Source organism: Euphorbia lathyris, chromosome 3 (assembly GCF_963576675.1).
Source record: "Euphorbia lathyris chromosome 3, ddEupLath1.1, whole genome shotgun sequence".
In the NCBI taxonomy this organism is placed as follows: Eukaryota; Viridiplantae; Streptophyta; class Magnoliopsida; order Malpighiales; family Euphorbiaceae; genus Euphorbia; species Euphorbia lathyris.
This window is the reverse complement of record NC_088912.1, coordinates 49,852,318-49,868,221: the sequence shown is the minus strand read 5'-3', so window position 1 is coordinate 49,868,221 and position 15,904 is coordinate 49,852,318. Positions and strand designations below refer to the sequence as shown.

General features: G+C 37.5%; 1 protein-coding gene across 1 annotated transcript; it reads right to left on the bottom strand.

Moving 5' to 3' along the window:
• Positions 1–3,830: 3,830 nt before the first annotated feature.
• LOC136222668 (serine/threonine protein phosphatase 2A 57 kDa regulatory subunit B' beta isoform-like) lies at positions 3,831–5,214 on the bottom strand. Its single transcript, XM_066010399.1, has 2 exons — positions 4,222–5,214; positions 3,831–4,160 (listed from the first exon to the last, which is right to left on the bottom strand). Exons 1-2 carry the CDS (start codon positions 5,212–5,214, stop codon positions 3,831–3,833), a joined length of 1,323 nt encoding a protein of 440 aa, XP_065866471.1.
• Between the last annotated feature and the right edge of the window lie 10,690 nt (positions 5,215–15,904).

The window sequence follows — 15,904 nt, the reverse complement described above, 5'->3', positions numbered from 1 at the left end:
TATCTATAGCAGCATACACTCGCCTTTCAATCTTATCATCTGTGTGTTCAATGTTGAATCGTGGTGGTGAAGCCAGCTCTTGATCTTGATCTTGATCATGTTGAGATTATGCTTGGAACTACGGTTTGACGCAGATGGATATTGTCATAACCGCTGGAGCCATTTTATCTAGCTTCGAATATCTTGTCTCCGCATCCTTCAACATTTTGCTAACATAATAGATAGGGAACTGTTGACCTTCTTCTTCTTGAATAACCACGGTGCACATAGCTTTATCCATGACAGATAGATACAAATGTAGGTCTCCCCTTCAAATTGGTCTGCTCATCAAGGGTGGTTCTGCTAGGAATTGTTTTGTACCTTGAAATGCTTGTTGACAATCTTCCTAGTACGATGATACGCAAGTTCAACCTCTGGATCTTTCTCACCCTTTGTGGGGCTTTCATTTAGGCGCTCTTTTCACCTTTCTCCTCGTAGGGCTTTTATTTAGGCGCTCTTTTTGCAATTTGCCTCGTAGTGCTTTTACTTTATCTGGATTTGCTCTAACTCATTTTTGGCTAATGACGTAGTCAAGGAATTTTTCTGAAGTGACTTCGAATATTCACTTCTCTGGATTGAGCTTTATTTTTCATGCCAGTGTTTGGCACTGGTTGCAGTATTAGCAATTCCCTTGTACTTGTGGGTTAGTACTGAAAGAACTCCAGAAGTGGGGCATATCCTGTCCATTATTAAAAGATTGTGGTAAGGCATAAAAGCTATATTCACTTACCTTGGGGATCAATGGCTTGATCCATGGAACTGACTTCATAGTGAAAGACTATTTGCATTGACCTTTGTTGGCAAATATCATGTACGATGCAATGTCTCTTTATGGAATTCTTAGTTCATCTTGGAATCAATTTAGTAATTCCTTTACGTTGGTCTCTGACTCTAGAATGAACTTAGTCAAAGGATAAAACCGAGTAAATATTATATGTCAAACAAATTCATAATAGAATTTTATTTATGATTGTGTTAATAATACCACATATAACGGTCATAACCATAAAGATTACTACTGCACATAAATATCATAATGAATTCTTAATAAATAACCATAATGAAAATGGTTTAAGAACAGTGTCCTTTTGTATTTCAATGCACATTAATATCCAAGATAGCATATTTATTTTAAACATCATAAAAGTTATGACATTCTATATTGGGAAAGATATCTTACATAATTGCTATTTACTTGCAATCAATATTGTGCATCCATGCATTAATGACATTCAGAGATCATTAATGCCTCATTTGGATGAAATATAATTAAAGTAAGGTAAGTGATGGTTTAATAATGTAGTTATATATGAAATTACTCTTATATCATTTCATTTGTATAAATAAAATAAATACAAAGGGTAATTTTGGAAGAAAAAATACATGTACCATGATTCTCCTCCAATTCGGGGTGTATGGAAAATTATCCAAAATTCATCCTCACATACCTTCATATACCATCATCCAAACAATCTCTAAGGAATTATCATGTATATCCTAAGAATTTTACATAAATTAATGTTCTGATCCAAAACTGACACTTGCACTATTTTGTAGTTAGCTCATGGTATGAAAGTTTCGTTTATCCAATTTGGTAATTCATCAGTCCATAATGGCCTTAATAATTAGAGACAATTACATGATAATCACAAATAGATTCAATATGTTCAAGTCTCTTACGTTGGTAAAAGAAATTCTAACAATGTCAGATAAACAGTTTTTATTATGAATAAACACATCCTTGTAAAAAAGGGAATGAAATAACTGTTTGACAAAACAATATTCAAAAATATGAATTTCTGATATTAAAAGTACTATATATGAGAAAAGTCATACATAGATGGTGAATTGTACAAGAAAAACCAAATATGATTTTTTGTAATTTCTTCTAATAGTTGTATGCATGTTCATCCAAAAGACTGGTCAGACCTAAATTATCTGTAATTACACGAGCCTTTTATGATATCTTAATGTTAAGTGATAAAATCACCTTGAATGGATGAATTTTTTATAAAATTCCAAGATTACAGATCTTATACATGCATCTTGTACTAATTCAATGATAATGACATATTATACTCGTCATGCATAAAAATATAAGGCATATTGAGCATGCAAGATTTAATGAAAGATTTGTGTCTATTACTTTATCTTTCACAATTTATTAGATTTATCATAATAACATGTAATGATAGCACTTTATAAGAGTGAGAGATCTCAATTTTCTTTAATTAAAAATGGAATAAGAAAGGGGAGGAAACTTATCTTTTTCATCATAAAGTTCCAGATTTAATGTAGAAAACTCTTTCCCACCAATATATGGAGAACTGTATCTTTGGATAGATTTGTTGTACTGATTGAGCCAAGGTTTGAGATTGTGATTTCTATTCCGTTGACTCCATTGTTTTGTTCTTTGTGAAACTCTATACAATCAAGATTTTGTGTTCTGTTTGTTAGAGATCCACGCTCACCGCACCAATTGATAACTTGTGGAAAAATCCTTGATCGGAGCACTTCCCTGTGAGGCGCCGTTGGGATCGGTCGGGGACACTCTGATGCCAAAGTCAAGTAATATTTCTGAGAATAAATTGTAAGCACAAAAGTAGAGAATCAATAAGTGTACCTTTGATCCTAGAAAGCTGGGGTATTTATATAGGTTTCTGTAACCTTCAGCATTAATGGGGAAGCAGTGAAGAGTCATGTCATTACTCATCTTTAATTGCTATCAATTCTCCATTAATCCCAGCATTTAGCATCGAAACCCTCAGAGTTGAGGTATTCGAGCAGTCAAGTCTTTATTCCCCTTTAATGGCTATTAATTGCCATTTAATTGTATTTATTCCCATTCATGGATGGTAATAAAGGCGTCTTTTGGTATTCTTAGATCAGTCAAGGCGTATGTACGCTCTCCTTGAGAGCTATGGCGGGTCCCCATTACTCGCTCTCATCGGGCGTATCTCGTTATGGCGTATCTCGCGATGGTCCACGTGGTGTAGCATAATGCTAGAAACTCCTTCCTTTTCTCCATTATTTGCATATTCACCCCTGCATTAATCCTACAATAATTGTCATTAATTCCATATTAACCATGCATAAATATCTCTTTTAGAAGGAATAATGGTTTGCCATTATTTCTATTAATTTTTCCTTATTCCTTATTCAAGAATAATTTGGGTTGTTATCATTACCCTATCAGTCAACCGTCGATTTTATAATGTGATAATTTAAGTGCAGTTTATTTATCAGTGAATCATGTGTTTCATAATTCTACCAAGCATTTGGAGATCGATTTTTAGTTTGTTAGAGATCGTGTCTGTTCTAAATTACTGGTGGTTCGACATATTTCGACTATAGATCAAACTGCAGATGTTTTTACCAAATCATTGGCAATGGGGCGCTTTGAGTTTCTTAAAGATAAGCTTATAGTTCGTGTCCGACTTGTACAACTTGAGAGGGTTAATAGATTATAATAGGTCTAGCTTGTGCTTGGCCGAACCCCTCTTGTATAAATACGTGTGTAATCACATTCCACACATGGAGATATATAATTTTCCCCAATATTTAGAGTGTTTACATAATTGAAATATGTGAGACCAATTCTTTGTAACATTCATATAAAATCCTTGACTTTCAAAAATATCTTAAATGTTTTCTACTAAGTTTTTCCTTTGAAATTATATTAAAGTGTTGTTTATCGAAATTGTGATTGTTTAATTGCATTCCCATAAATAGTGGAACTAGTGCACATCAGTCAAATCATTTTTCATTCCCTTGGAAAAAGAAGATATAGATCAATGAGAAACACATAACAAGTTTGGTTGGAGTTTGGCTGCTGCTTCCATTTCAATTCTTTCCCATCTTTTGTTCCTGATTTCCTCTTGTTGCCTAGCTTTGTTTTGTTTATGGGAAATATCTTGTATACATTTATTATACAAAGTTTGATCCATTTGTTGAAGTAGAAGTTTAACATTTTCAGTTAATTGCTTCACACTTTTACTCCAATGCCATTTGAGGTTTTTCTCCATCCCTTCCACCACCACTGGAAACACTTCCTCCATTGCTGATGTTGCCATTTTCACAAATTGCTCATTGTTCCACACGTACAGTGCTCTCTCTGCTACCTGCATATAATTTCATTAGAAATGCTCATTGTTATGATGAATAATAATGTAAGTAGGTGACCTGTGAGTTCCAACTGTTGAGGCATCTAGTAATTTGATTACACAAAGGCAAAGCTAGCTTTCTATAATGATCTGGATCTATATTCTCCACTAATTCCTCCAATTCACCAATAAGCACTATTTCTTTCTGACTATTAGTGATTGGCCAATACCTCAATATCCCTCTAACCACAATCCCACCTAACATTGCTTCCTTCTGCACAAACTGATTTACACAGTATGATAGCTCTCTATGATATATTTGCATCCCCTTCGTCTTATGCAATGGAATCAGTACTCTCATCAAGAACAGTTTGTGTTCCTCTTTCACTGGTACTGTAAAACCATTGATTATACTTCCCCATATCTCAAGCACCTCAGCTATTCCCGGATGCTTTTCTGTCTCAAAAACATACCTCAACAACACTTGTGTCATTGATTTCCTCATCAATGTCCTATGGAATGTCAACCTCGAGTATATCCTGTGATACACATTCTTCAAACTCTCCCGTTCTCTCGGATCCTCCGACTGAAACAAACACACAAGATTCGCAACGAAGCACTCGTCGATGTAATCGCCAAGTACCTTGGGATCTGAGTTTAGTACTAGTCTGAGAAGAATGTCATAAACAATCTGAAGATGTTGCCAAGCAGGAAGTAGAGTGGAGGAGAGCTCTTCATCGTCAGGAAGTTCAGATGTTGTGTTGGGAGTAGTGGTAGAAGGAGGAAGAGGGCGGAAGATGTTGACAGATATCATGTTAAAAAGAGGGGAAAGAAGATGATGAGGAAGGTGTTTTTTGGGGGATTTGAGAATTGATAGGAGCTGAATGAGCTTGTATCTCTTGACATCTTGTTCGGAAGGAGACTCAGTTGAATCGGTGAAAGTAAAGATAATGCAGCAATAGCATATGGTAGATAAGAGTCCTCCTCCGTTTTCGGAATCAGAGACTGTTTTGCTGACATTTGAATCTAAATGAAATAGGTGTTCAAGAGTGGTAGTATGAACATTACTCATCTTCCTCTCTGTTTGTATGAGCAAGAAAAAGAGAGAGAATGATGTTTATGATTATTTGTTGTAAAGGACAAAAAAGATAGCGATGATTTATAGACAAAGGAGATTGGAATAATCGACCATAGATGACAAACAAAAAGACATTAAGATAGTTGAGTTGAATTCTCTAGGTTAATGTATATGTATTACCAATTGCTTGCTTCATAGTTGATTTCTGTGCAACAACACCATCATGCAATATATAAGGCTAACTCCAACTCTTAATAATTTTAGTTTAGTAATTTGTGTATAACCTCCTTTTCATTCTATTTCATGAAATTAACATAATTAATGATATATATCAAATAAATAAATGGATAATCCGTTTATCTTTTGTAGCATAGGTTATCCATAAGTATTATAGAGGGAAAAACCACGCAATCCTATATGCCAAATCGCTTTGGAGGAGATGGGATGTATCCACAAACTAAGTGCTAGACAGCTAGGGGTTAGACACCGCATTTATGATTAGTAACGCGTCCTATTTATAGAAGGAATTAGATCTTAACCTAAGCACCATAGAATCATACGTGGCTCGTTTCAGTTACAATAGATACAAATTCTAATCCCAACTATAAATTCCAACATACAGTCGCAGATAATCCAACACATTATTTACCTCATTTCATTCATACTTGCAAATAGTTTGTGTGACCTACATACTGTCCAGATCTCAATGTTATACACTTGTTAGAGATATATAGCCTCTCAATGAACACGCATCAAAAAGTCATGCTTTATCGTAGATTCTATATCGCACCCACTGGATACCTTTGATTTCAACATTTTTTTTCGTCGTAATTATATGTTTATGCATAATACCCGGGTAGTGAATAGAAGCTTAAGATGTGAACACATGGAAATCTTTCCATCTTACTATATTCCTTCCATCATAATCTAACTCACTTGTCTGGGTGGTCCATTCTAGGCTGAATAAGTCATGCCCCTTATGGACATCATTCCAAGATAGCCACACTAATGAGGATAAATTTCAAAAAACCCATCGTTTTATGAAGCAAGTCTCAGCAAGAAAAAGTTGAGTTTGTGTCTATTCCATCTCAACATCGCTAAGCACACATGGCATGAGATCATGTGCTATGGCGTTCCTTTATTTCCTTTTAAAAGAAATGCATGTCTCTCATCAACGTCACACGAATGCCTAAACAGCTAACCTTAGTCCACTTCTTTTAGGACTAATTTCAACTATAAGGACAAAATAAGTTTGAAGTTAATTTTAACTTGCCTTTAGATTACATATAATCTCTTATATATTGGCAATCTTTCCATATATATGTGTGTGTGTGTGTATATATATGTGTGTGTATGTGTTGCACTTTAGTGAAGCTATTTTCAGAGTTTAAGCAAGATGACTCCTATTATTGAAGAAGCTCTTGATTTGTTCAAAAAAAACCTTATAAAATTGATTTCAACTACATTTAATTTAATCCTATAAAATAATACAGATATGTTGAAAATAATCACATAAGCTTTTTCATACGGTCTTGTACAAAATTAATCTATTTGTAAAATATCAATCAACACTTTTATATTTTTCAGAATTGGTTCTCTGCAATTTGCAAATTTTTCTTAAATGGGTTTGTAGGAAATATTAAGGTCGAATATTTATCTGCTCGTAACTTGAAAGAGCTGGATCTACAGTTAGGTTGGTAATCAAGGTTTGACCTAATTACTATATATATATATATAGCTAAACCAGTTAACCTAACCCAAATTCATAACACACATTAGAAGCCATAAGGAGACTCTCTTCCTCTTCCTTATGCGCCTCATCTCTCTCTCTTTCTCTCTCATGTGCTCGCAGTTCGTGGATTAATCGTTTCTGATGGGAAAAACGGACCAACAACGGTAACAACAATAATGCGGAAATAACCTTCGTTATTAATCCTTTCCCGACTTGAATGAATCTATGAGGAAACTAATTAGTAGAGCAATAACCAAACACAACGAAGCAAAATGGCAGCCACACATACACAATGAACAAGCACGATTTTTACGTGGAAAACCCCCTCAATGCAAGGAGTAAAAACCACAGGGACCGTAGTCCGCTTAAACCTTCCACTATATCAATTAATAATGGGCAATACACAAGTTCATCCCTAGATAACACTAGAGGCATACACAATCAACATACGATCTTGGAATTTTCCCTCAAGAAGTATGGAATCAATCACAACACAAAAGAAAAGAAGAACCTCAAAGAAGTCACAAATCTGTCTCAATCTGCCCCTGGTACGAACTGGTCTTCCAAGCCTCTAAACGACGATCTCTCTGGTGGAAACAAGCACACAGGTGTTAGGAAGCTCCTGTCCAAATTTCACGACGATCCAACGGTTTAATCTCTGGTTATGGGCAATTTCGTGTGGCTGGGCGGAATGGAAGAAGAATAGGTTTTCTCTTTCTCCTTTCTTTGTGGTGGCCGAAAATTAGGTTACCAAAACTCCCTCAAATTTACCCTTATATACTCCTAGGGTTAAAGCATGGGCCTAACCCTAATTAGGCTCCTCATGGGTCAGAAAATCCCAACAAATCTCCCCCTTTCTGACTATGAGGAGGAATCCGCCATCCCGGCGATAGAGCAACACACCTTTAGCTTCTCCCTTGCTAAAGCCTTTGTCAACATATCGGAACCATTATCATCGGTATGAACTTTGTCAAGTTCAAACATCCCTTCTTCAAGAGCATCTCTAATCCAATGATACCTCACATCAATATGCTTTGTTTGAGCATGGTAAGTAGAGTTTCTAGCAAGATGAATCGCGCTTTGACTATCACAAAGAATCACATACCGCTGCTGTTTAAAGTTAAGCTCTTGCACAAACATTTTCAACCACAAAATCTCCTTACCTGCTTCCGTTGCTGCTATATACTCTGCCTCTGTTGTAGAAAGTGCAACACATTTCTGCAATCTTGATTGCCATGACACAGCTCCCCCTGCAAAAGTCATCAAATAACCAGAAGTAGACCTCAGGTTATCCTTATCTCCTGCCATATCAGAATCCGTGTACCCAAAAAGCACTGGCTTCCCATTTCCAAATGTAAGACCCAATTTGGAAGTACCCCGTAGATATCTGAATATCCACTTAACTGCTTCCCAATGCTTCCTACCCGGATTTGACATATAACGGCTAACAACACCTACCGCATGAGCTATATCAGGTCGTGTGCACACCATAGCATACATCAAACTTCCTACTGCTGAGGCATATGGAACTCTATCCATCTCTTCCTTCTCTTTCTCCATAGAAGGGCAATCTTTTCCAGTGAGCTTAAAGTTGGTAGTAAGAGGAGAACTTACCACTTTAGCTTTATCCATGTTGAATCTGCAAAGCACCTTTTCAATGTACTTCTCCTGTGACATATGCAATTTCTTGGCAGCTCTATCCCTGCTAATCTTAATGCCAAGAATCTGTTTTGCTGGCCCCAAGTCTTTCATAGCAAAAGACTTGCTCAACTCTTTCTTCAACTGGGAAATTCTTCCAACATTCTTGCCAACAATTAACATGTCATCAACATAAAGCAACAAAATAACAAAGTCATCAGGGCCAAACTCTGAACAAAAACACAGTGATCTGAAGTAGTCTTTCGGTAGCCTTGCTCCCCCATAACTGACTCAAACTTCATGTACCACTGCCTTGGTGCTTGCTTCAAACCATAGACTTTTCTGAAGTCTACACACATACCCCTCTTTTCCTTTCACCTGAAACCCTTCAGGTTGCTCCATGTAAATCTCCTTATCTAAGTCACCATGGAGAAATGCAATCTTGACATCCATCTGCTCAACCTCCAAATCAAGACTAGCTGCTAAACCGAGAACAACTCTGATAGATGCCATTTTCACAACTGGAGAAAATATCCCATCAAAGTCAATACCTTTATTTTGACTGAATCCCTTGACCACCAATCTAGCTTTGTATCGTGGCTGTGAAGAATTCTCTTCTTGCTTCTTTCTGAACACCCACCTGTTCTTCAAAGCTCTCTTGCCCTTAGGCAACTTCACCAACTCAAAAGTATTATTCTCATACAAAGACTTCATCTCATCTTGCATGGCATCAATCCACTCTTTCTTGTGCTCATCTTCCATAGCTTCTGCATAACTCTCGGGTTCTCCCCCATCAGTCAACAACACATACTCATCTGCAGGATACTTGGTGGAAGGATGACGATCTCTGATAGACCGCCTAAGTGGAACAAATGGTGGAACATCTGGTACTGGTAACTCCTCATGGATAATCTCATCCATCTCTTCCTGTTGTGGAGCATCAACATCATCAATACCCTGTTGGTCATCATTCTGAACATCATCTCCTACATCAACATGTCGAGGAGGAACTGGATCCAAGTCAATAAGGCCATCTGTCTGCTGAGGAGCTGTCTCAACCCTATCAAGAAGATCATCAATATGCTGAGGAACTGACTCTGCCTTCTCAACATCTTTCAAAGTCTGATCTTCCACAAAGATAACATCTCGGCTTCTCACAATTTACTTCTGAATTGGATCATACAACTTGTAACCCAACTCATCTTGTCCATAGCCAATGAACACACACTGCCTAGTCTTCACATCAAGCTTAGATCTCTCATCTTTGGGAATATGCACAAAAGCCTTGCATCCAAAGACACGTAAATGATCATAAGAAACATCTTTGCCACTCTATACCCTGTCAGGAACATCAAATTGCAAAGGAACACTAAGTGTAAGATTTAGTACATGTACCACAGTACTCAAAGCTTCACCCCAAAATGATCTAGGCAACCCAGCATGAGACAAAATGCATCTGACTCTGTCAACTAGAGTCATGTTGGTCCGTTCTGCTAAGCCATTCAACTGTGGAGTCTTTGGAGGAGTCTTTTGGTGCCGAATACCCTGCTCTCTACAATAAGCATCAAAGGGGCCTATATACTCACCTCCATTATCTGAACGGATACACTTGAGCTTCTTCCTAGTCTGTCTCTCAACTAATGCTTGAAACTGCTTGAAAGCATCTAACACTTGATCTTTTGTCTTCAAGGTGTACACCCACATCTTCCTTGAATAATCATCGATGAATGTAACAAAATAGAGAGAACCACCAATTGTCCTAGTTGACATAGGACCACACACATCGGAATGAACCAGATCAAGTATCATCTCCTTCCTGTGAGGAGGATGACTCTTAAATGAAACTCTGGTCTGTTTACCAGCCAAGCAGTCAAAACATTTCTTCAATTGTATATTCTCCAACCCAGATAGCTTCTTCTTCTTTGACAAAATAGACATGCCCTTTTCACTCATATGGACAAGTCTTTTATGCCACAAGTCAACCACGTCATAATTCTCCACTGCATTAACAATGCTCTTGGAGATCTTTGGAAGTGCCATGTACAACTTAGAGTGCTTACTTCCTCTTGCCACAACTAAAGAACCTCGAGTGAGCTTCCATTGACCATTACCAAAGCTGTTGTGGTAACCATCATTATCAAGCAAGCCTGTAGAAATCAAATTCATTCTCATATCTGGAACATGTTTCACATTATGTAAAACCACCTCCATTCTAGTGTCAAACTTCAAACAGACTTCTCCAATACCAACAACCTTTGATTTTCCATTATTACCCATATGAACATCACCATGATCACCTGGTATGTAGGATGAGTAAAAATCTCTATGTGATGTAACATGACATGCAGCACCACTATCAACAACCCAACTCGAATCATCATAGGCAACATTAATAACATCACAATCACCACAAATTAGGAAATTATCAGTAGTAGCATTTACCTCGGCTTTCTCATTACCACTGTCATCTTTCTTCTAATTGTTTTCAACACCCTTCTTATTGTCTTTCTTTAGCTGTCTACAGTATCTTTTGGTATGCCCCTTCTTGCCACAATGGTAGCACTCAACATTGGCAAACTTACCCCTGGAACTGCTGCGCTGTTTCCCTCTGTTACTCGGACCTCTACTTTGACTTCTCCCCTGCCTCTCTGTGACTAAGACATCTGACTGTGAAGAGGAACCTTGTGACTTTCTTCTAATCTCTTCATTCAACATGTTTCCCTTAGCCAATTCCATGGAAATAATCCCATCTGGTGCAGAGTTAGACAATGACGTTCTAAACGTCTCCTAAGAGTCCGGTAATGTACCAAGGAGCCATAAAACCTGTACTTCCTCTTCAAACTTGATCCCCATTCCAGAAAGCTGATTTATGATTCCCTGAAAGGCATTCAAGTGATTTGACAAAGGAGTCCCATCTCGGTACTTCAAATTCATCATCTGCTTTATCAAGAACAACTTGTTATTCCCTGTCTTTCGAGCATACAACTGCTCAAACTTGTTCCACAACTCCTGTGCATTTGCTTCTCCACTAATATGATTCAAAACATTATCATCCACCCATTGTCTGATATAACCACAGACCTGACGATGCAAAATACTCCACTCAGACTCTGACTTACCCTCAGGCCTATCTTTACTGAACACTGGCAGATAATAATCCTTCACATAAAGAAGGTCCTCCATTTTCCCTTTCCAGACATGGTAATTTGAACCATTTAAATTCACCATTCTACTTGTATTAGCCTCCATCATTCAAACAAATCCAACAACAACAATAGCCAAGCTCTGATACCAATCTGATGGGAAAACGGACCAACAACGGTAACAACAATAATGCGGAATTAACCTTTGTTATTAATCCTTTCCCGACTTGAATGAATCTATGAGGAAACTAATTAGTAGAGCAACAACCAAACACAACGAAGCAAAATGGTAGCCACACATACACAATGAACAAGCACGATTTTTACGTGGAAAACCCCCTCAATGCAATGAGTAAAAACCACGGGGACCGTAGTCCGCTTAAACCTTCCACTATATCAATTAATAATGGGCAATACACAAGTTCATCCCTAGATAACACTAGAAGCATACACAATCAACATACGATCTTGGAATTTTCCCTCAAGAAGTATGGAATCAATCACAACACAAAAGAAAAGAAGAACCTCAAAGAAGTCACAAATCTGTCTCAATCTTCCCCTGGTACGAACTGGTCTTCCAAGCCTCCGAACGACGATCGCTCAGGTGAAAACAAGAGCACAGGTGTTAGGAAGCTCCTGTCCAAATTTCACGACGATCCAACGGTTCAATCTCTGGCTATGGGCAATTTCGTTTGGCTGGGCGGAATGGAAGAAGAATAGGTTTTCTCTTTCTCCTTTCTTTGTGGTGGCCGAAAATTAGGTTACCAAAACTCCCTTAAATTTACCCTTATATACTCCTAGGGTTAAAGCATGGGCCTAACCCTAATTGGGCTCCTCATGGGTCAGAAAAGCCCAACAGTTTCTCCTCCCGAACAACTTCGGCATATGAGTCATGTGATCAATAATACAAGATCATAGTCGTTCTTCACTGCAAACAACTCAATGAATTATCTAAGCTACAAGCAGTAATGTGTTTTAGATTCATATTATATCTGTTATAATTCCTTCATTGGTATTAGAGCTAGAGAACTCATGTTCTGCTGGAGTTGATCCATGATTTTGTGCAAGAATGTGTTTTTGTATGCATAGAATTTAATTTTTATGTTAGATTTGTTTGATTATGCATGAAAAGGTGTTTCGGGATCTTTTTTGCTTCGAAAAACTTGAAAAACATGTCTAGAATCGCTGAAACATACTCTTTGTGATTTGTGCTTTTTTATTCAGAATAATATGAATTCCAATATCAGCGGAAGGTACGTGGGAGAAAACGATGAATGGCGGGTGAAAAAATTCGAATCACGAGAAAATGATGAAGTTCCAAATCGAGTTCATTTAAACTCTAGTGGGAGAAAACGAGATCAGCGATGAAATTCGAATCATTAGATGTTTGTCTTCTTAGAGAATGAGTTCCCTATTTAGTATGATTAAATCAGTTTATGAACAATTCAAGTATTAGTCCTTCATATACTTATATAGTGATTAACAATGATAGTCAATCTACTATAACTTTAAGGATCAAATATGTTCCATAGTAAATTCAAACACATAGAGATATTAAGTATCACAACGGAACCTAGACAATATCAGACATAATGGTAAGGCAAAACGATGGATGTCTATGAGTCCTAACTAATGCCTCACAAAGGAAGAAACCAAAAAGTAGAAATAAAAGGAAGTGAAACTCATAGAAAATGATACGGATTCGTGATGATAATGATGGTTTTAATTTTCAACCAGTAAAGAATAATTTCTTTACTAGCTAAAGTAGAAGGAGTTAATCTCAAATAGGTTAGAAAACCTTGCTTCGAAGAGGAAATTTTATGTTTGATTAAAAAACTATGTTCATCTTTACAAAGATTGGAGTTTAAATACCTTCCAAAACTACCTGGCCAATGACACAAAGCCCTTACTAGGGCTACAAGCTTAAATTACAACATAAGGATAAAATAGGAGGAAATAAATTAAGGGCGGGATAGCAAGCCTAAATGGCATAACAGTAAATACCCAGTTGCAAAACAATAAATACGTTGGAGCAGGATTGTGGCAGAACTGTGGTACGAATGTCTTTCTTGACCATTAAGTAGGTTACACGACGTGTGGCGTATCCACACGTCGTGTGGTTATTTCTTTGGACGATTTACGCGAGCCTTCGGCCAATCTCCCTAGGTTGCCCTTCATATTAATTCACACGGCGTGTGGCTGATATGACATGTCGTGTGAATTATGCTGAAAGTTCCAGGAGCTCCAGCAAACCATTCCACATGACGTGTGCCAATCTAACACGTCATGTGGTTACTCGTCTATGAGTTCCATATGCTTCTGTAGTTGGAAGTCTAATATACGTCATGTATGCACGCGACCAAATATTGCACATCTAGTTAGTGTTGTGGGCAGATTCTTTTCAAATCTAGTAAAGGAACATTGGGAAGGTGTCAAATGGATATTCAGGTATCTTTGTGGTACTTTCAAAGTGTGTTTATATTTTGAAGATACCAAACATGTATTAGTTGGCTATACGGCCGGTGACGTTGACACAAGAAATTCTAGATAAAGTTACATGATTACATTTGCAGAGGAGCTATGTCATGGAAATCAAGACTACAGAAATGTGTTGCACTTTACACACTTGAAGCAGAATTCATTGTAGCAATGGAAGCATGCAAAGAGTTGTTATGTATGAAGAAATTATTCAATGAACTTGGCTTTCGTCAAGAAAAGTGCTAGCTATTTTGTGACGGTCATAGTGCTATTCATCTTCGAAAGAATTCCTCTCTCTATTCTAGATCGAAGCATATTGAGTAAGATATCAATGGATTACGAATGTGTTAGAAATGAAGCTACTACAACTTGATAAGCTCCATAGAGACGAAAATGGATCTGGCATGTTAACAAAGATTCTACCAAGAGAAAAATTCGAGTTTTTTCGAATGGCTATAGGGATAACAAAGACCCTCCTGTAATCGGGAGGGGGGAGAATTGTTAGGTGTGGAAGTCCCAATTAATGAGGAATCCCGCCATGTGTTATGTAATTGTTTATTAATAAATACGGGTGGCACCTAATTTTCAGTGCCAACGCATTGCTTTTCCAATAAAAGAATTAAATTCTCTTGCTGGAATGAAGTTCTCCTTTGCCTATATAAATTGAGAAAAGGTGGAGCTTTAGGGACACAATTGAAAACTAGCATATAATACATCTGCAGGGAATGAGAGCTTGAGTGAGGTTCTTTATGGAGAATTGTATTTTAGAGAGGGTATTCCATTTATTTTGGAGAGAGACAAAATAGTAGGATAATTATTTTGAGGAAACACCTGAATGCTACTATCTTGGTTTTACTTCATATTGTTCTAACTCTGAAAAGTTGTCTAGAGAACGTTCTTTTTGTACACCTATTATTTTATAGTGGAAGAACTTAAGCTCGAGTTTGATCATGGATGTAGCTCAAAAATTAAAGGGCAGACCACATTAGCCATAGGGTAACACTGAATATGAAGGATTCCTTTAGCGGGGGAGATTTGAAGACATTTGACAACCACTCTTGAAACTGTCTCGTCCAGTTTGTATACTTTAACTAGTAAGCCAGTTGATTTCGAAATGGTCTTCATGTTGTGGCAGTCGTGAAACAGGTGCATGGTGGACTCTATGCCTGCCTTGCAAATTTTGGGTGATTCTCTTCTAGTGTAAAGCGACATTAGTAGGCAGAAGCTTTGTCATCCTTTCTAGAGGAAGTGCATAATCTTTGGCGAAATGGGGAGCTGCTAGAGTGGCTTCCAAAATGGTAGCAGAAGAAGACATGAGACTTTAGGGGTTCCGCAGTAGTAGGGGCTTATGGGCGGAAATCTAGTTGTCTTGTAGGATGTCTATAGACTCTCTCCAACATGCTCCATTTCTAATGCTCCATAACTAGCTTTGATGCAGAAAGATTTTGTTGGGTGGTATTTTGCCTTCATGGCTCTAGCCACCTATGGTGAATAATTCTCCAAGCCTGTTTTGCAAGGAGTGGATATGTTTGAAGCCCAAGCCACCTTCTTTCTTCTGTCTACACAAAGCTTCCCACGAGGCCCATTTGGTCTGTTACCCGACCAGAACTTTGCCATTACCTGTTCAAGCTCTTCACAAAAGGTCAATTGGATTGCAAAACAACTCATAATATAGTTTGGGACTGCTTAAGCC